We start from the raw sequence: 21,675 nt of genomic DNA on the forward strand, positions 1-21,675 counted from the left end.
TAGTTCACAGCTATGCTCAGGGTGCTGATGAGTGCTGGGGAATGAAATGGGTATTGCATGTTCCTCTGAGAATATTAAGTCATTGTACAGACATATACTGATTTTGGAAATAAAATTCTGATGCCAGAAACATCAGGAACTAACTTTTACTCAAAATACTTTCATTTTCACCACTTTTTTTTTTTTTTTTGCACCATATTAGACTGAAACAGGCAAGAACCATGTGGAAGTCAACAAAAATAACTGTGGGGAAGAATGGATGAAAAAGTAAAGAATGAAGTGTAGCAAGCATGCTCGGAATGTGGAAAAAAAATTACAGTTTAAGTGCTTGGCATGGAATCAGCTGCCTCAGATAAATCTCATCCCTTAATGCACATTAACCAACTAAGGAAAAAACCATGGGTGAATTTATACATCTCAGGTCTGCTAATCCAAAAGCTTGTTGCCCCCATCACACTAAACTCTTGATCCTGCTCCCTTGGCTCCCAGGTCTTCATGCTCTTATTTTCCTCTTTCCTATATTCTGTTGCTGGCCATGATCTCACCTTTTGTCCCCCCACAGCTGTTCCTCTGACCACCGTTTTTTTGTTTTGGTCAGTTTAGTTGCATAAAGCAGGTCAGAAGAAAGAGATCTAAGTGAGGGGGGTGGCAGGGGAGAGGAAGGAAGACTAAACCAGGGGCTGAGAGAACGTTTTCAGGTGACACTGAGCCATTAAATGGACCACTATCCTAAGCTTGCAAGAAGTGTTTTCAACTTTTTCAACTCCACCTTGACAACATATTTTATAAAAGCAATATTTAATATATGCAAAATACCATGTCCAGTATACCTGGCTCACTAGCTCTGGTATTCCTAGAGCCCTGTCGATTTCTTCTAAACCATCAAAATTCCTTAATGCCATGTAAAGCTGATCCAGGAGAGCACCCTCATCACTTGGTGACTCTGATGAAGGATGATTACATAAGAGATCATCTGGTGAGCTGCCAAACGGTTGCCTGTGAAAACATGAACAGAGGGTTGGTAAACAGCTGCTGAAAAACATGAAATAATATCAGAGGACTAGTACTCAAACTGAACTAACATGTAGAGACAGAAATTATTTTAATTGCTGCCAATTTTGGTTAGAAAGTTATTCTGGTGGAAGTTATGCTACCCAAAGAAATAACTAAATGATTAATGCCTGTCAAGACCTTACAAGGGTGGTATACCTGACAAGCAGGAAAGCCCAATAAAGGTAGCCTAAGTGCTGACTGCAAATTACAGGGTCAACAGAGGAACTGAGAAGTCAGTATAGAATATAGTCACTGAAGACAAAAGGATAAATAACTTCTGAAAGTTTTAAAACTAGTTGTAACTATTTTTAAAACTAGTTCTAACTTTGAATGTCTCATGTCAGATCAAGTATACTACCACAAGTAGTACTCATTTCCATAGACTCTCCCCTTAGCTGGTTTTCTGTCAGGCTAAACAAGCAAAAGAGGTCACAGATGGGTCCATGGATTGTCTGAGCTCTCAAAAACTGAACATCTGGAAGAGCTGGGCAGAAGCTGAGGGAGCAGGGAGAAAAGGACATTCCCCTTTTTGCTTGCAGCAAAACACTGCATCAGCTTACCCCAAATGCACACTTGGGTATCAGTTTATAGACTTGGTTATGTGCCTTGGAAAGGCATCAGCAAGAACTTGGGTACTGTCAGGCAGCATGTGATGACTCTATAAATCCTGCTTACCTCACCCCTGAATTTGTATGCGAAGCACACTTGCAGTTACAAAGGCAGAATAAAGGTTTGTTATAAACCCAAAGGACAAAACTTCCTGAGACACAAACTAAATCTGAAATAACACCTTATCTGCAGCCAAATGACAGGTTTTTGTTCTGCAGTTCACACACCTGCCCTGCTTCACGCACGCTACCACAGAACTGCAACAGAAAATAAAAAGAGCAGAGCATTCTGCAGGCAAGGGCAGCTACAATATGCACATCCCACAAGAATCCCATCCCAGATAATTACTCAGAGACAACAAAAGCTGTCACCCGTGGAGGGAGGAAAAGCACTGTATGTGAACCCTTTTTACATGTCTGTTTAGAAAAAACAAAGAAACATGTTTGTGTATTTAGTTTCCATAATGAGATATATGGTTGCCATGGAAGTCTAATCTCTATGTCGAAGCTAAGCAGGAGAGCTGCATCGTCAGGCTGCACACTGAATGAACTCAGTGTGGCAGGCAGGAAAACTAATAAAAATATATTCTTTTTAATTGGATCCCAGACAGTAAAAAAAAAAAAAATATAGGAAGGATGTATGACACACCTTTAAAACATTGCAAAGTATTAATCAAACTCATACATAGAGAAATTTTTCTAACTCTCATAGATGAAATTATAAATCAGCAAAAGGAAAGAGGAAAAAAATTCCTTTGATTAAAATTGCTTACAAACTCTAAAGATAACTTCTAAGAAGGGTTCTATTATATGGAAAAACAGTTGATGAGGCTAGCAAAAAACCCTCTCTGAAATTGCAAATGAGCATGAACACACATGATAAAGAGAACTAAAACATTTATCTAATTCTCTACATTAAGAAATGACAATTACTTACAATTTCTCCATTTTATATACCACAAGGAAAATTTACTTTTTAATGTAAGAATTATTTTTACTCATTTAATACATGGCAACCATCAGATTATAAAAATAGCCATCTTGGGGATTAATAAAGCAAGAAATGGCAGTGTCAACCAATTAATCATCTCTGGTTGGGGTGTAAATGATCAAAATATTGGTACTTTCAGATGCAATGCAATGGCAATTCTTCCATTATCTTCAGCTATAAGGAAATTACTATATGGAAATAAGGAAATTATTCAGCTGTAAGAAATTGTGACAAATGCAAAGGTAAAAAAATGGAAGAATTAACTGCCTGGCTTGCTGACCAGACATGACCCTGTATTTTCTGTTAAGGTGTAGTTTTTGAAGTGAATAATTCAGTTATACAAACACTGCATTTTGCATATGCTGACTGAGGGAAACACCAGGAAACATCTTGAAAAGCATGGAATATAACAAAGAAAATGCCACATATATTTATGGCTAATATTTTCGGGCATCCTAATGAAAATTAAGAGAATGTTGTCAGAAGATAAACTTTTTTTCAAATATACTTTTTTTCCAAACGTATCCACCTAATCTTCTTTTCAGTGATCCCTCAATTTACTACTTACACAATTGAAAATATTTCAACGTTTTGCACTTGCTTGTCCATTTTGCCTTCCTTAGACATTCCACATATACACAGTCTCTCTAAAATAAGCTGCAGACCTTTTGGAGAAGACATGGCTCTTTTTTAAGAAATGTAAGCTGCTTATAATAGTTGTGCCATCACTTAAAAGTCTTGATGATGAATGAAGTTATGAATACATTACATATGAATTAATGAGTTGTGACCAAACTGCAGTTCTGATTACCTGAGGAGGAGCTAACTTCAGGAAGAGGCAGCCTTCCTTTAACTTCATCTTTCCTTCCTCCTCTTTTACAGAATTTAGGTCAATTAAAAGAACCCAAACAAAACATAATTAACCATGTCCTACATCACTTAAAATGCTACCCTGTGGCAGGAAGGGACAGATATTATGACTACACAGTCATGGCTAGTACTACTGGCACTCTTCCACATTTAGTGTTAAGTGTAATTGTTAACAACAAGAACAGCAAAATCAGACAGAATCACATCCACATTAATGCTCCAGAGGTGAAAAATGGTGCAACTATAACTCAAGTGCTGGCAGCATTCACTGTGATACAGAACTTTCAATTCATACAGCACATTACATGGTAAAGAGAGCATTTATAAATATTATTGGAACACACATACATTTCGTGAGCACAAAGTAATACAACGATTAAATTGATGTACATTTGGTGGATGTCTATGCAGAACTTGCTTTCCATGAGAGGTGTAAATTAAAGGCCTGCAAAATCTCTCTGTGTTCTGATGTGACACCAAGACTCACCTGTTCTGATTACCAAAAGTTGCCTGTTCTATAGGCAAGATGCTGTCTGGCCACGGTGCAGTCTGATTTGGAGGTGCCTGCTGTTGGCTATACTGAGGTCCTCCCATGTTCATTTCCAATTCAGATGGCCCTAATCAAGAAAAAAACAACCATATAATATTACAGCAACCTGAGGAGGTCGCTGGGGTGAGAGAGAAGGACGAGAATCTTGTTTCTTGATCAGAAGGCTGGATTTATTGATATATGATATATAATACATTATAACTATACTAATAAGAATAAGAAGAGAGGTTGCAGATGCTGCTAAGCTAAGCTAAGAATAGAAAAGAATCTAAAACAAAGTTCTGTGTCCCGGGACTCTGTCCCCAGCTTGATCCTGTGACTGGCCCTTAATTATAAACACATGGAACACGAACCAATCACAGGTGCATCCTATTGCATTTCACAGCAGCCGATAACAATTGTTTACATTCTTCTTCTGGGGCCTTTGCTTCCCAGAAGATGAACAAATCCGAAAGAAAAGATTTCTATGAAAAAATGTCTGCGACAATATAACTTTTCTGAAGAGAAGCTACTTGCATGTTAGTTCTTAAAATTGAGTTACCTATGTTATGGTAAAAGTAAACTAAAGCATTAAGACTTCAGCAATATTACACTTACAAGCAATATTATTCCTTTGTTAAAATTTGCTTTTAAATTTTGAGAAAGTACGAGTATTCTGAAAGTGGTTCAAAATTATAAAATAGCAGATACAACATCATAGATGCAAAAATGAATGACACAAGCATAAGAAAAAGAGTCAGTATTATACATAGAGTCAGTATTATAATGCGCTTGCTTTAAAAGTGACTGGGAACAATTATCTTGCCACAGCATTTGGTCTAAAAAAACTCCATAGTCTTTAGTGAACCAAAGCAACTTCGTGTCCTCTTTCTCTGGCCACACAACTGTGGAGCTAGAGCAGCAGGAACTGTCCATCTCAAAACATGTTCAAATTCAGCATTTTAGACACCTTCTTTCCCAGATCCACAGGAAAATTTCACTGTCAAGTATGGCTCTTATCAAATCTCCAAATGAATGGAGGATTTCTCACTTTCCTTTTTTTCTCCTGCTTCATCTTTAACAATCCAGCATGCACCAGAAGGTACAGCTCCAGGTGTGACTTACCCATATTCATGACCTGAGATGGAAGCATCTGCCTTGGGCCAGGCTGGCTGCTGGGTCTCAGGGGGATGCTGCCCGTGGGGTTGCGGATCATGCCTGCTTGCACGGGCCGGTTCATGGCGCCGGCCGTGGGCGCGCAGGTCACCCTCGCCGCGGGGGCCTGGCTGCCCCAGTCTCCGGAGGCCATGGCAGGCCGAGGGGCATTGCCACCAATCATTCCTGTGCAAAAGCCAAACACACTCAGGCACCAGCACATGATCACAACAGCCTTAGCACCACTGCTGCCTGAGGAGCTGCATTTTCAGCAATACCAATGCCGTAGTTTCACTCAAAGCACTCTGTACCACCACAGCTGCCCATCCAGATGTGCAAAGCTGCAGAATGATGCCTTACACTGCTTACTTGAGGGACTGGAGACTGTGATACATCTTACAAGAGGAAGACTCTTTTATCATTTCCGAAATGCTGCTCGGGGTAAGTGTTCCCACATGTGGTCTGCGACAGGTGCTGAGGGTGTGTGGATGGCCTGAACTTCCTTCCTCAGGAAATGAATCACGTTTGCTGATGGGTGTCAGTGCTTTACTTTCCAAGCGCTAAGTGAGAATGGGGACTTGAGTAACAAAGTGCTAACACTAAACACACTTACAAATTAGAAGGACTGAGTATCAATTTGTGTTCTGCAAACATCTTTTGGCGACTTCTTTCACTTGGAGCCCAGAGCTTTCAGAGCTTCAAGGCTCACCCAGATAATCTCAGATGAATGCTCAGTGCAGGGAAATTACTCACAGGAACTTTCCGATAGATGCTGAAGCCCATTACCGTTATTACAGGGGAAGTCCTCCCACATCTACTGTAAACAACTGATATGTTTTATTTACACTTGGAATATACAGAATACTACACTGACAGTAGCCAAAAAGCCTCAAGCAAAACCAAACACAAAAATCCCCAAGGCCCAAAGATGGCAGTCACAGTTATACATTTCAATTTTATACCAGTCAAGAGAGTAGATAAAACACTGATTTCCGGTTGGACTAGTGGTTCAGATTGGTTTTTGCAGTTGCATTATAGAAAATCCCTAAATGAATACTAAATGCCACACAAACAATTATTACTTATCAGTTCAAATATTTGGTGACATGTAACCATAGAAAAATCCTGTGAAGAGTTTCAGCTGCTGTACAAAATTTGCTTTAGTGTGTTACATCCTCAGGTTCAGCCCATTTGTGTGCATATTCTATCAGATGAAAGATGTGCTGTGCTAGATCAAGGCAGGGACCCAATAATATTCTCTAACTTGTATACATAAGATGAATAAAATCCTCTAACATGTATACAGAACATGAAAGTAAGAGGACACTTGAAAGAATGCAAGTTGATTTCTAAACTGCTTAAATAAAATATTTCAGCCTTTGGCTGCATGTCTCTTTTAATACTGATGCCAATGAAATACACAAATTTGACACCAAATAGCCAGCTGAGAGGATTTACAATGCCCATTTATTTACTCAGAGCTCTTACAGTGGTTGATGCACACTTGCACAATCTCAGATTATGCACTAGTTGAAATAAATCCATCAGCCAGACTTTTCTTGTCAAACAGGCTATATGTTTGTTCATTATTAGGTGACCATGTTGTTAATTGCAACATCTGATGACTCTCAAAAAGGAGCTAAGCCTACTAAGTAAAGAATAATTGAGGGCAAAGCCAACATCATAAGGGCAACAGTATTGCCCATGATTTCGTTTTGAAAGACTCATCTCTATAGGTAGGTAAAAGGCAGTGCATAAAAGGGAGGAATAAAAATATGCAGACAGAGAAATTCAAAATAAATATGCCAATACATAACATGCCACAAAACAGACTTCATGGAGAGTAATAATCTGCACTGGTATTAACCCAAATGTTAAGCTGCACATGCTACAGCCTGTTACTCAAGTATATTTGGAAAAAAAAAGGAAAATCATCTTACCTGCGCTGCTGTTGCCCAAAGTTCCTTGACTTCCTATCATCCCTTCATTCCTGCCCATCAGTCCCGGCTGAGGTATCACTGAGTAAGGGCTACTCGCTCTTATGGGTGGGAAAGATCCTGCACCTGTTGGGTTCTGCAGTGTTATGTCAAGTGGTAAATTCTGGTTTGGTAATAACCTGCCCAGTTGCCCTGCTCGTGGGTTATTAAAAGCTAGACAGGAGGAGCAAAGAAAAAAAAAAAAGCAAAGTTAAAAGAATGGAAACTTCACTAGGTTAAAAAAAAAACCAAAAAAACCAAAAGAACCTAGACACAATTAAAGCTCTTGGGCTCAGCTATTTAATGTTGCATAATTTACTCACTCCATATCTGTCTGAGAAACATCCCTTCTTGACATTTAAATATAAATTTCAAAATGGAACATTCTGACACTAAACACAAACCAGATATGATGTATATTTAAAAAAACTTTAAATTATGCTAGTTAACTGACAGAAGAGCCACTACAGCAAAATATACCACTATGTGATGTACATACTACTGTCAATTAATCTTATACCTAGTAGGACTGTAATTGCATGCAGATGCCATCCTGAGGCAGATTGTTAGGAACTATCTCAGTTTGGAGAGTTTTCCAGCACAAGCTATGCCCCTGAAGAAGTTTTCAAAATTAAGGACAGACTGACTCTATACTGGATCCCACAGCCCCATTTTAACATGTCCCTCTTAATTTTTTGGGCTTTACATTTTTTGTCATTAATAAAAATAAATACTTCTGTGATTCAGCAACAACTATAAACCAGCCCAGAATCAGAGCTGTGCCACCATAATATTCTGGTAAAAAAGAACCATCCTTGATGGTTACTGCCACCTTTATGTAAATACTTTCTTCTGGCTTGTGCCTTTAAAATCAGCCTCTGCAAATAAAACACCAGACTGCCTCAGCAAAGTGAGTTTCTGACTGTGACTGGCAAGCATCTGGCTCAGCTGGTCTTTGGGCAATGTTCCAATTCATGAAAGCATCCTCTGTGTGCTCAACTAGTTCTCAAACATGAATCAAACACTGACCTTGTAGCTTTGATTCCACTTCCAATCATACCCATGAAATACATGCAAGTAAATTAAACATTTTTGTGAAAATACTATTTGCAATACTTTCTGATAGCTTCCCCTAGAAGAGGCACTTCTGCATTTTTGTGTTCATCACATTACTGAGAAGTTAAATTAATACTTTCTTATTTTAGACTGAAGTAGTGCTACTTTTGAATCTGAAAACTTATATGAGGTTTAGCAAGTTTATTAAAATGCAGAGAAATATCTCACAACAGAGGTCTCTGGCTTTTATTTTGTAAAACCAGACTACAGGAACTCATTGTATTTTTGTTTTAATGTAAGTTCTCTGCCAGGTGTATTTGCCTATATGTGTGTACAGAAAATATATCGCATCACATACACCTAACTTCTAACCATGAGATTCAAGTTTTGTCTTGTCTGCCTGTTCAACTAAGCAAACAAAACTTACTTATGAAGCAAAAATTACTTTTTCAAGATTAGGGGTATCACAAAGTCTAAGACTGAAGCAAAATTAAACTTCAGTGACAGTTTCAGAACAGTGTGCTCCAGAAGTCTGACACATCACATAGATTAATGAGTTATTTTATGTGCAGCTTTGCCAGCCTCAACTAATATTACAAAAAGGAATTTTGGTAATGCGGCACAAAATAACAACACAGCTGATGAGCTGTGCTGGTGCTTAGATCACATCACCTCCTGCTTATTCTACTCTTTGTCAGGATGGGACTGAAGGAGGCTCCCTATCCCCCATATAACAGACTCTAGCAATTTGGCAGATCTAGCAGCCTTTCTATTTTTCAACAGGCAAAAGTATCTGTCTGTTGAAAATAAATGCAATTCATTAAAACCTGTAAAATTAAAGTTGGTTTTTTCATCAGAAAAAAACAACCATAAAAAACCCCCAATCACTTTTGGAATTGTATATGATTTGACATTCATTCTACATTGCTTTTTTGTGAGCATATGAGAGGCCCCTCACTTTTTCTGTGGACCTGTTTTCTGTGTGCCCTTCTACTGAACACAAGGCACAAATTTCTAGGGAAATCAGGCACAGACACAAGAATAAGTTGGGGGAAAATATTTTAGGGCTTTAATTTAAATGGGAATCAGAATGCTGCTTTTACAGAACTGCTGCTAACCATGAAGCCACTCTCATTTACAATCATACTGTTACTGTACTGCCAGTAGCTTTAAAAGCAGATTTAAAGCTAGGCTACCCCTAGAAAGCCAAAAGGCTGGAAGGACAAACAGATCTTACTTCAGGAAAAATATGCTGAAGACTTCACATGCACAGAGACTGCCTTCTGAACTTTTGAGGTGCTGCTGTTAGTACCTCTATACTCATAAAAGCAAGTACATTAAACCCAAGCATCCTTCTCTGAGCAACATGGATAACAAGTGATAACTTAAGAATTTGAAGTGGCCTTAATATGAATTTACATACTAATATTCATTGATAGAATAGTAGTATTTATGTAAACATTTCTAAGTAACTTGAGTGAATTTGAAAGTGGCTCAGTGTTAGTTTTTTATTATCAGAATGACTAAAAATATTATCTAAACCCTATGTTCTAGAAGAAAAAAACCCAGAGCACATCTAATGAAGTAAACAGATGCGGCCATCCCAGCAAACAGGAGCAAAAAATGAAGCAGTGGTTTTTTATGCTATTGCATTCAATATTAGTACTTTATAAACTCTTGTCTTGCTTGCTTTCCAGTATATTACGATGGCAAACCAATGTTTCAATGCTGATTTGTAAGCCGATTAATAAGGTTAAGGAAAGCCGTCAGCTGGAAGTGACTCAACTAAAAGCCACAATCTCAAATTAAAGTTGGGCATTCTTAATCTTCTGTCCTTCTATTAATCTTGTGGTTTTAGAAGAAGACTCTCCTTCATGCTTAGAAAAGCCGCCAGGAAGGAACGGCTGCATCGCAAGAAGATGCACGCGCTCTCCGTGCCAAAGCCCTCCCAACAGCAGTGCCACTTGTCACCCCAGAAGGGCATGTTTGATGTGAGGGCACCCCAGAAAACGTCTCTGGGGACACAGACTTCCAGGCTGTGTGAGCTAGACACGGCTCCCGCGTGCCTGGAGCCGGGAGGACCGCAGATGGCGCTCTGTCACCACACACCACCGCCCAGGACCGCGAGCTGCCCAGTTCCTCCCTGGCTGACCCTGACCGGGGCACCTTGGCCCCGTGCCAGGGGTTCCCCAGCCGTGTGTACGTGAGTGGGGTGCACTCACTGCTCTGTGAAATCCTCATTGCTGGTTTCTGGGTGGCCACTGCCGCGCCGGGGCTGCTGTCACTGGTGAGCTGCATGAGGTCATTGATGATGGCTTGCTTGTCCACCGAGCCCGCTGGCACGCCTGGGCGGCTGTCTGGGAAAAGCTGTGGTAACTGGCTGTTCTGCAGGTCATCCAGAATCTCTTCCAGGTTATCCAGCTCGCTGCCTGGCTGCAAGAAACAACACACAAACCCCAGTACAGGTCGCTGCTCGCCTGCTGTTGGCCAAGCTGGGCAGCCCCCAGTGTCCCGCCCGAGTGGCCTCTGATGTGTCTGGCAACAGGCCTGATGTGGAGGAAGCTCACAAACCTGTTGGAAGGGGACTGGGAAGGCTTCCCAGGGCTTTTCCCTTGCTTCTGGGGAGCCCAGAGTAGCACTGGCACCCTTCAGAAGTCCTGCTGGGGATTTAGGATTCCATTGATTCCATACCTTGGGCAGCAGGGGGATTCCTGCCTGTGCACTTTGTGATCAGTGCTGACAGCAGGGATAACAGGAGAGCCAGGAGTGCTGAAGATGGGGGTTTATGTAGGTGTAACTGCTACTTCTTTCAACACAGTTGTATTTCTAGTATCTTTATGACTTGATTAAAAGCATACAATCAGAAAGTTACTTTATGGCTATATCAATTCCCCATATGCCTTTTCTTTGTTATATTCCAAACCTGAACACTGAATAACTCTACAGAGGTTAACTGGCAAGATATATACATAGGATTGGGAATTTATTATACTCCCAACTTCCCAAATCATTGAAAATAACTTCTCTAGAGTATGACAAGAGCAATCTACATCTACATATGAATTTACATTTAAATTCAGTAGAAAATTAATGAAATAAAGATGGGAGAAAAATTAAGTTCACCTTACACTAACATAAGTACTTACTTGCTGTTTTTCTTATATATATTAATTTTCACTGATACTCTCTTTTGTCAGCTTCTCTGTCTAAAACCTCTTAATATTAAAACTTCTTACTGAGAGCAATCTTAGGCCAAAGATCACAGGATACTGAAGAAATACCTGAGATGGCTTTAAATACCTACTGAGGTTCTCACAGGCTAGCTAGAAAGCACAGCACATTAGTCTGTACAGAACCCCTGCCACCACATCTAGCCTGCTCCTGGGAAGTCCAGCTATTTATTCAAAGGTAGCTAAAATGCCCCAAGGTTACACTGCTAAGTGCTTTTTTTGGGTGACTGACTGCAAATAATCATGGTGCTATTTTTTATTACTTCTACATCATGTCCTAGTCATATAAATTGTAGTATACAGTGCAAAAGAGGAGGGAATTCACTCCATCAAAAGGCAGCATGTGGGTGATCTAGAGGCTGGTGTTATTGGCAAAATGGCAGGAAATCAGAGAATCAGAGGACTGGAAGAAATTTAAAGCCTCCAGGCAAAATCAGTGTATGCCATTCCCCATGGAAGTTCATACAGTTGCTTGTTAAAGACATCCAGAGACAGAAAATCCACAGCTTCCCTGGAGAATTGGTTTCAGCACTCTGCCATCCTTGCTACTCTTGTATTTCTTTTATCAGTCTCAATGCAAAATCTCTCACACAGATATTTAGACCCTTCTTTCCAATCCTATTTTCAATCTGGAGAACATACTGTGCTACCCTTTCTTTTTCTAACTTTTTCTGTATTTGAAAACATGTGCCCTTTTGTGTTTTAAGCTGAAATGAACAAACAATCTCAACTTGTGAATTTTCTTCAGCAAATAACCTGTTTTCTAGGCCTCTCATTACGCTCATTGCTCTTGTGGATTGCTTTCACTTGATCCACACTTTTGCTGAAGCCATGTCCAAGACAGGACTTAAAATGAAGCCATATAGCTGCTGAGTAAAGCAGAAAATTTCCTTTACACATAGTATGCTCTGATGGCATATTCCAGAAAAGTATGTGATTCTTTTAATTACATGACATTTAATGTCTCTCACTCATCTTGTCATCACTATGATCCCTAGAACAGCTCTGAAAAACTCCTATTTAGTCACTTCTCCCCTCATATTCAAAAAAACAAAACTGAGACATTATTCTTGACTAATGATAATAAATAGCATTTATTCACCCTGAATGTTCTAACATTTTCTATCTATATCTCTTCATTGCAGCTGAATCTGAACTGTGTCCTCCAGGGTGTTTGCAGACACATTCAAGTGCCACACTCAGCTTTACCAAGCTCCATTGTCACATCAGGTCATTCAGGTTAACTAAAACACTGAGCAGCTCTAGATGCTGCACGAGTCCTGCAGCATCTCCATTTTGACAGTGAATCCTTCAATAACCACTGTGTGTGGAGGGATTTCCAAACAGCTTCCTCACCACTCACAGCAGTTTCATCTTGACCATGCACCTCTACCCTGCCATAAGGAAAAGGGCCTTACTCAAATCTAAACACCTTGACACACTATTATTCCAACAATTCTGCTACTTTCTTGCTGAAGGAAAACAGGTTGGCTGGTCCAAGATTACCTGTTCCTGACAAATCCCTCTGATGAGGATCCCACTGCTTTCCAGGCAATTACAAGCAGCTGGGTGGACCCAGCACATCAGTAGAAAAGGCTGAGCCAGGAGGAATCCAAAGTGATTATATAAAACCTAAATCACTGCAGGGACAGGTGATAAGCAGATTCAAAAAGGTGCTCCAAGAGACAGCCATGAGTGATGTTTATAGGAGCTGCATTTGAGCGATGGCAGATCTGCTACAAGAAGAGCGCAAGAGCCAGGAGAAGAGACTGATACAGAGCACCATAAATTATAGAAGGATGATTCAGGACTCTTTGGGGGAATTAAGACATATGGCCTTCATTACATGGATCTGAGACAACAGCAAAGGGAAGTTTTATACGTTGCAGGGGGGTTTTTTGGTTGGTTTTATGTGGGATTTTGTGTCATCTTTTCTTTTAGCATTCTGGCTACTGCAATTCTTTGTTCTAACACTAGATATATATATATAAAAACAACCTCAAAATCAAACCTAAAAAAACACCAATGAAGAACATATTGATCCAAATGTGTCAGAAAACTGCACTCCCTAAGATGTTTCTAATTCCTCTCAGAAGTGGCAAAGAAAGGGCAAATACAACAGATGTATTACAACAACCCAAATACGTAACCTTCTCCTTTTTTTGCTGAATAATCAATATTAAATACTTAAACTTTATTTTTTATAAGGGTTCTCCACTGCTACAAAAATTCCAAGAGATTTGGAATTATCACCAACTTATGATGTTATCCTAAGTCTTTCCAGAATCACCCTCAAATGGCACCATATGTGCAGAAACTAGCATTAAAATATTTACTTGGCTAGATTCAAGGGATTTTTCTTTTAGTTATAGTCTATATTTATTTTGTTAATGGCCTAAATTGAATTATATGTAAATAGAAGGCACACCCTAAGCTCCCAGTGAAACAATTATTTGTCAGGAATTACAAAAAAACAAAACCACCTGACAAAGTGCTAAGCATCACAAGAAAGTTCTTGTGTGGGTATTTCCACTATGTCTAAGTAATGCAATTATGACAATCTCTGTAGAAGTTGGGCACTAAGTGTCAGAAAGGGTAAGACAAATAATTCTCAGGGATATTTTTGCATTTGAAAAAGTACTTATTTTATACTGTCATATAGAGAAATACAGATTAAACTTAAGAGCTTACAGAAGCTGTACTGAAAGGCAGCTGCACCTCAACATGAAGTTTGTTTTACAATAGTTGCTGTTTCAAAGCCCAGCTTCCATGGATTGTGAAGGACTGGATAAGATACTCAAGCCTCCGGAAATCTCCTTCCTGCCATGGGCATTGCCCACGGCTTGCACTGTGACCCTCTATTCTAAGGACTTAAAACAGGATGTTTTTTGGTGGGGACACAACTTGAAACTACATCTGATTTGCATAAATTTGAAGTTTAGTTCATCTTCTGCCTCAGAAGTACAGGCAAAGAATTTGACCATAAGAGGCAAATGAAACCAAATCCCTACTCCAAACTGGCAATAAATCAAAGGATTATAAAAAGAAGGGAAAAGGAAATTAGAAGTGGAACCAATACAGTATTTTTCTCCCTGGTAACTGCAATAAACATAAAATTGGCTAGAAATCCTATTAAATTATCAAGCTATTCTATGACTAACATTTGAAAGCAGAACTCTAATTGAAAGACATTCAGAAAATGGAATCCCCATTCTAAGGTTTTGATAGAATTTCAAGAAGAAACAAATGTTCCTCATGAACTTAATGGATTCTGGACTATTAAACCAGAAATAGGTTTTTTAAATATGAGTGGCATGTGTAGAGAAAATATGCTGGTATTGGGAAGACACTGGTTTCCACATGAAGCATGAATACAGCATAGTTGATAAAATATGTGAGGAACACCAGAGCAGTTTCTGAGTTTTAGGACAAAAATGTACATACTTGAGATGATTTCTGGAACAGCATTTGTGCAGACTGTTGCATTGCAAAGTCCCTGTCAAACAGCCTGTCTTTATGGTCTACTGAACAAAAAAGAGGAGAGTACACTTGTGGAGATTAGGATTTCATTCCACGCTCCCCCAGGTGATTTCTCAGAGAACAAGCTACTTTAGCAAGGCCATATCTAACATTGTTCATGATGTTTCTCTGATGTTCCCCTGTACTTTCACTCTCCTTCCCCTCCAAGCTGTCAGGCAGTCCTTGCCACATCTGACCACCTCCTGACCACTACAGGGGAGAAGGCAGGTTTACTGCTGAGGGACACTCTCTTCCCTTTCCAACAGTGCTGACCCACATGAGAACTTGTGCTCGACAGCAACAGCCCTACCACGGTTGGTGCTGGAGGAGAAACCCCACTGAGTGTCCCCAGCAGGTCCCTCTCTCATCCCCTCCCCTACAGCTGCTGTAACTGGAACAGCAACCAGCCTAATCAAGCCTGATATCCATCATCCCACCAAGGAAGGGAAAAAGGTACAGCAGGGCTGGAAATATTCTCTGCCATTTGAGAAAGGCTTCCTGTCAGTCGCTGCTCTCTGCAGAAGAGTATGTTTAAACACACTACCTAGAAGACTGCTATTTTTAGTGCAGTGGTGCACTTCAAAGCATTTCCTGCTCAGAAAGTCACACCAAAAGTAAAAGGAGAAAATGCAATGGCTCTGTTGCCTCCCAACACACTGATCTCCCTTGTAGAGGCCATCCCACTGCTGCTCTGCTGCAGTTTCCAGAGAAACTGCACACTCCAGTGACTAATTACTTAAAAATACAACATTCCTCAGGGAGGAGAAGTTTTAAATAAACCTGCAAAATAGGTAACACAAGCACATGGCTAATTTTTACATATGGGAGGAAAAAGGAGGGGGAAGGATGCAGGAGGATGGAAGAATTTAGCTCAAGAATCTGTGTTCTAGTCTTGTACTAAATAGTTCCAGCTTTGATCTAAATTTAGGCAATGAGCACTTCCTGTGGGAGACCATCTTCCAAAGCTGAAGAGTTTTGATGCTAAATATTTTCAGTGATTTTATAATTGGGGTAAAGTGATTATTTGTTTAAAGGCCTGGCCTTCAGACAGTTAAACACTTACATTATTCTGTATTTCCCACCATTTCCTCTCCTACTCCATGCTGGACTTCTGTTTATTCAGGTCCAGGCTTCACTGCATTTTAAGTGGGTTTTAAAGTTCTGTTTACAACCAACAGGAGCAACAAAAGCCCTTCTGTCATTATCCAGCAGTCTTCCATCACAGTGACAAGACTGGCTGCTCCATACCTTGGAGCTGAGAAAGCCCTCACCACTTTATCACAGCTCCTGCACTGCTCTGTGGTTTTCTGAGCAAACCCAACTCCCAGACCTTTCCGTACCTCCGGTTCTCTTTCTCCTGGGACACAAACTCTGTCTTCAAATGTTAAGAAAAGGCAATACATCCACAGCCCACACTTCAACCCCCTCAAATCCCTCCCCAGCCTCAGAAACATAAAACCTAAAAATAAAAAATGAATGGACCATTCACTTTACGAAGTTCATCATTCAGGAGACCTGATTTTCAACTGCTTGAGGTTGGCAGTGCTTGTAGAGACTGAAGTCTCTTTCTTGAAAGCTGGTTTTATAGTTAGTCTCATGTTTACATTTAGGGTGAGACACAAGTTGCCTATGAAAAAGTAAAGCAGCTAGTTTAAACTGTTCACCTGTGCTACCACTTGTCAATGGGAATACCAGTAAAGAACAGCTGACCTCATCTGTTTTAGACACACATTAGGATAAGATAAGGAAAAAAAAAAAGTCCTGGAGTATTTTTCTGTGTTTCCATCAGCAACAGAAGGAGTTTGTAGGACTGCCTTGGACTAGACAACAAAGTTCTAGAGGGGATAGAACCTGGTCTCTGAGAACTGGTTTGTAAGCTAAACTGTTTCTTGTGTACTCCACAGAGATCATGAAAGAGGAAATTTTAATTATTTTAGAAATTTAATTCTAGGGGAACAAACCATCTGAAGGCCATGATTTCGATCTATGGAGGAAGGGCATACAGTTTTTTGTGATTACCAAATTTTACATTCTTGTTAAGTAACTAATTTTGGAGGATTGAAGATCTCTGCTTTCAATCTAGTACTGACTTCAATGTGTAGGATCTGAACTAGGAACTGAAATCTATCAGACATGTTAAAAATATGCCATTCTTGCTAGCTTACCTATGAAATTCTTGATTTCTGTATTTTTATAGCCTAATGAACCATCAGTTCTCAAAGAGAATCTACACCCTACCTCTACAAACACCAGAAAATATAGGCTTCTATTGAAAACCAAACTAACATCCAGGCTTGAGGATAAATCAGTGCAAACTTCAGTGAGGAGAAATTAGTACAATTTGGCTTGGTTTCTCCTAAAGTGTGGGAAGGATTGAAAAACCACAATTGCTCCTACATAGTGGCAATAGTTGTCAAATTTTGTTGAAACAAAAAGCAAAGTAACCTTAGGAGTTGCCTGGATAACTGAGATTTTAACAATGCTGCATCTACACTGCAGTGACACATTTGGCCTCTATGTTTTGTGGTTATAACCACTGTTGAAAGAACTGTCTACTAGTTACAGACTGCCAAAAGGGCAAATAAAAAAATATTAATCCAATGTTGTGTCTTAGGGCTAAGAAAATGTCATCTAACCCTCCTCAGTCTCACAATACAATATAGAAAATATAAACAAAAATGTCTTTATGCACATATAATAAAAAGATACAATGGGTTAAAAAATAAACAAGCTCAAACCTAGTCTACACATTGGAAAATATACAAAATTTTTAAAATTAAGGATATGGCTGTGAATGAGATGCATGAACATTTGCATTGCATATGATCTGATCATGATTTACAAACTAAGGCTTCACACACAGGGCTGCCTGGGGATTAATGACCAGCTGGGAGATTTGATAGTGTAGGACAAATCTAAGGATCATTAACTCCAGCTAGTTATAACCTTCCCAGAAAATGCTTTATACTAAAATTGATATTGTAATTACCCATTTTATAAATAATATAAACAGTAATACTGAAGTAGCAGATTGCTTTCACTGTGCCCCTTCTTCCTGCAAAGCTCTGAAAACTGGAGCACTCTGGGTGATGTGGACCTGCTGCTTTTGGAAAGTGAATTCTGCATCAAAGCCAGTGTGACATAACACTTAGCATAGGTCCCAACAATACACCATTTATTATTGTGTTGGGCAGCACAGCAACAAGGGATCTTGCACAGAAAGCAAAGAAATTCTGAATGTAAAATTCGATGCAGATAACCTTGCATGAGGAGACAGGATCCCTGCACTGAACAATTAATCTTTCACAGAAACTTGAGGCTGAATATAAAGAATTTTTAAGATTACAAGAAAATCCCATCAAATCCTCCAGACTGCCACATAAGTCTATTTGCTTTGATTTTAATTTGCAGGTCAAGCATAACATGAAGACCAGTAATGCAAAGTTGTTATCAGTCCTTTCAAACAACTGTTCTTGAGCATGAACCTGTTTTCCATGGGAGGAGCGTAGCTGCTATGATGGGCTAGGTCAAGGACCCATTTAGCAAGCACAACAGCAGTTCAACCTCAGCCTGTGGGAAAAGCTGTCAATTAGGCAGCACTAACCAAGAGTCACGAGTATTTTCTCCTTGCCTGACTACCATCTGGGAAAGGCACCCTGCATTAGCCATCTCCTCCCAGGCAGAGCCTGTGCTTTTGCACAGTGTGACCATCACCAGCTGGGAAACTGAGTGAAGACTGGATTTCAAAAGACAGGTAACAGCCTCCTGAAGTGCCAAGATGCTACTCTTAGTGTAAGTCAGATGGCAGGAATGCAGGCCTGGAACAAGTCATTCACACATAATGCAAAAATTAGCTTACCTGTTCATTAGGCTCAAAGCTTATCTCTTCTTTTTCCGTCCTCATCGCTATTAACTTTGTGCTACCGGAAGGGTCTGTCTTACTGTCCAACCGCTCCAGTTTTGGGGGTATGTCTGGTAAACCAATATCTTTAGTATCATCTTTATCTAGCAAGTAGCGAAGTAGTGCATTATTATTCTTCTTAGGACTCGCTGGCTCCTGTTTAACAGTCACCTCTGAACCAGGAGCTGTGCTACTGGACTCCTGGTTCAGTTCTTTGCCTGTGGCCTCTGCTGTGAGCTTGGCCAAATCTACAGGAGAACTACTGTCCTGCAATAGTCTGTGCAAAATTTTATGCTTCTCCTTGAGCGAGGTTCCATGTGCTGAACCAGACCCAGGCAACCCTCCCGTGGAGTCCTTGCTAATGTCTCCCATGGTACTGGACAAAGGTGAAGGCTCCATCTGATCTGATTTGGTGGTCAGCAACTGTAAGAGCTTTGTCTGGCTTTTTCCATCGTGCAGTTTATTCTGTCCATCAGGTCTCTCGCCACTGACAACCGGTGGCATGTTGCTCTCGCTGCTGTCTTTCTGCTCTCCTGAATGGCAGCTGCTCTCTGCTTGTCCAGTTGTACCTTCTGATTGCTCCCCATATATTCCAAAGCAGTCTTTAGAGTCCAGGCTTCCCATCTTGCTTAGCTGGGGAGGATTCATATTCACAGGGGAATTTTGTAAATTTCCCATTTTTAGGTCAGGTGAAGCCAACGACGATCCTAGAGAAACGCCGTGGCCCTCGCTGAGGGCCTGAAGTGCGTTCAGGGAACTGTTGGTGTAGTTATGGCTATTTCCTGTGCTGCTGCAGACTCCCACAGGTGAATGCAAGCTCCCTGCAGGGGAGAACTGACTGGGTGGGATGCGAGGACTTCCTGCCACTCCAGGGCTCACGCGATGCCTTGGGGAAAGCATAGAGTTTGGCTGCCCTGGGTTCATGCCGGGGCTGCTTTGAGAGGGGCTATTCATTTTTAGTGCATAGTTACTACCCTGAGGAGTGGATGCTTGTATGCTTGACACATGGTTCATTCCCCCTGAACCACCAAACCTGCCTGCTGGCATGCCCACTTGCTCCTTTGGGCCATTTATGGCAAAATTTATATTGCTACTGATGGTCATATCCTGACCTGGGTTCCCACTGCACATGGCCTGATGGGCAGGGCTGCTGGAACTAATTGGGTTCAATATCTTCCCCATTCCTTGTCCAGTCAAATCCTGATTCATTCCACAGACATTCTGCTCTCTATGTGGCAAGAGGAAGAAAAACAGCCTGTTAGCTACATGACAGTGGCCAACTTGCAATTACATAACGGAAAAAGAAGCAAAACCCAAAACCTCACTTTAAAATAACACAAAACCTCGACAATCAGAAACAAATCAACAATTTGACAAAAGTGATATGCAACTCTCAACATGGCTGAACATTAACAGTATGGTTTTTCAGTACCTCATTAGAAAACAATGAAAGAGAGGAAAAACAAAATTAAACCTCATTTAAATGACAGTCATTAGAAATGCTGATAGGTTACAATTTCACACTCTCTTTAATGTATCTCTCTACAGTTTGGCAAGAGCTAATTTCTAGAAATGAAAGAAATCTCATCTGAAACATATGACCCAACAAATACATGTTTTACAAGACAGCTGCGGACAGCTGTTTGCTGGAGTTTTGAATTTCTCTAAGTTAGCCCCACCACAAGGCTGGAGTGGGCTATTTGCCCACCAAGTTCATAGTGAAAAGAAAGTTGAAAAAGTCACATTTTTACACTGCCAGAGTATTTCAATACTGCTCCAAAACAGCCTGTGAGCCAAGGGAACTACTGGATACTTGTTCAGAATGAGAACAGTCTGTTAGCAATCCAGTCCTGCACAGGCATTTAGGAAAAGGGGAGAAGAAAAACAACAAATCACACACACAGAAGCTGAAACTTGTATTTTAGAGATGTAAGCCTCAAGACAGAAGAAAGAGAAGAGAGACACACACACACACACACAGAGAAAAAGCTCTTGTGAGAGCACCTGAAGGTCACTTTTCGTTTCCTCAGTAGATTTTAATTAGTTTATGGGAGGATGTAATACACTTTTTACTCTGTGCTAAAACTTAAATTAGGAAAATCAGATATATTCCCAAATGCTAAAAGCTACAAAAGAGACAGAGCCAAGTAGGTTAGGAAGGAAAAAAATGAGATTCTGACAAAAAAAATCAAATCAACTCCAGACTTCCAAAACCAAATATAAATGGAACATTCCTAATATGCATTCTCCATGAGACAAAAACCATTCCTATTTGCACAGTATAAGTAAGTGCAGATAAACCTTCATTTTGCTAAAGTGTGAGTAGTAAAATAATTGAAAAATACAGAGCAGTGAATCTTCTTATTCTGTATTGGTTACCTTAGGTATAAAGGCAAAGGCGAAAAACATTAACTATAAAAAAGGGGTATTTTTAATACCTTATTACAAATACAGTAGTACCAGCACTCTGCTTTAAAAAGTGCAAGAAAATTTATGAGTACCATTTAAAAATTATCAGTGCTTGCTTTTTAAAATTTAAGATTTGGCACTTAATAAAATATTAGGTCTATTCAGCAATCCAAAGAAAACAAATTGCAGACAGCTTTTAGCCCGATCAATCTACAATTTCTATAAAATGGTTTTAGTTATAAGTATGTTTAGCACTGTTTTCTTCCTCTCAAGAAAAATGATACAGAGGACTGGGAATAAAGCCTGAAACAAAATCTGGTACAAATACACCAGGACGTGCAATGACTTAATAAAAATTGTATGTTAAAGTTCTGATGT

General features: G+C 39.9%; 1 protein-coding gene across 5 annotated transcripts in view; it reads right to left on the reverse strand.

Annotated features, from left to right (window-relative positions):
- NCOA2 (nuclear receptor coactivator 2) overlaps positions 1 to 21,675 on the reverse strand; it is a 188,310-nt gene that overhangs the window by 18,640 nt on the left and 147,995 nt on the right. For all 5 annotated transcript variants that reach the window (XM_063170152.1, XM_063170140.1, XM_063170144.1 and 2 more), the window contains 6 exons: positions 18,847 to 20,116; positions 10,461 to 10,671; positions 7,147 to 7,356; positions 5,177 to 5,392; positions 4,010 to 4,139; positions 831 to 996 (listed from right to left, as the gene is read on the reverse strand). In XM_063170152.1, the coding sequence (XP_063026222.1) occupies positions 831 to 996; positions 4,010 to 4,139; positions 5,177 to 5,392; positions 7,147 to 7,356; positions 10,461 to 10,671; positions 18,847 to 20,116 (2,203 nt within the window). The remainder of the gene's footprint in view (positions 1 to 830; positions 997 to 4,009; positions 4,140 to 5,176; positions 5,393 to 7,146; positions 7,357 to 10,460; positions 10,672 to 18,846; positions 20,117 to 21,675) is intronic.

Source organism: Melospiza melodia, chromosome 1 (genome assembly GCF_035770615.1).
Source record: "Melospiza melodia melodia isolate bMelMel2 chromosome 1, bMelMel2.pri, whole genome shotgun sequence".
Classification (NCBI taxonomy): Eukaryota; Metazoa; Chordata; class Aves; order Passeriformes; family Passerellidae; genus Melospiza; species Melospiza melodia.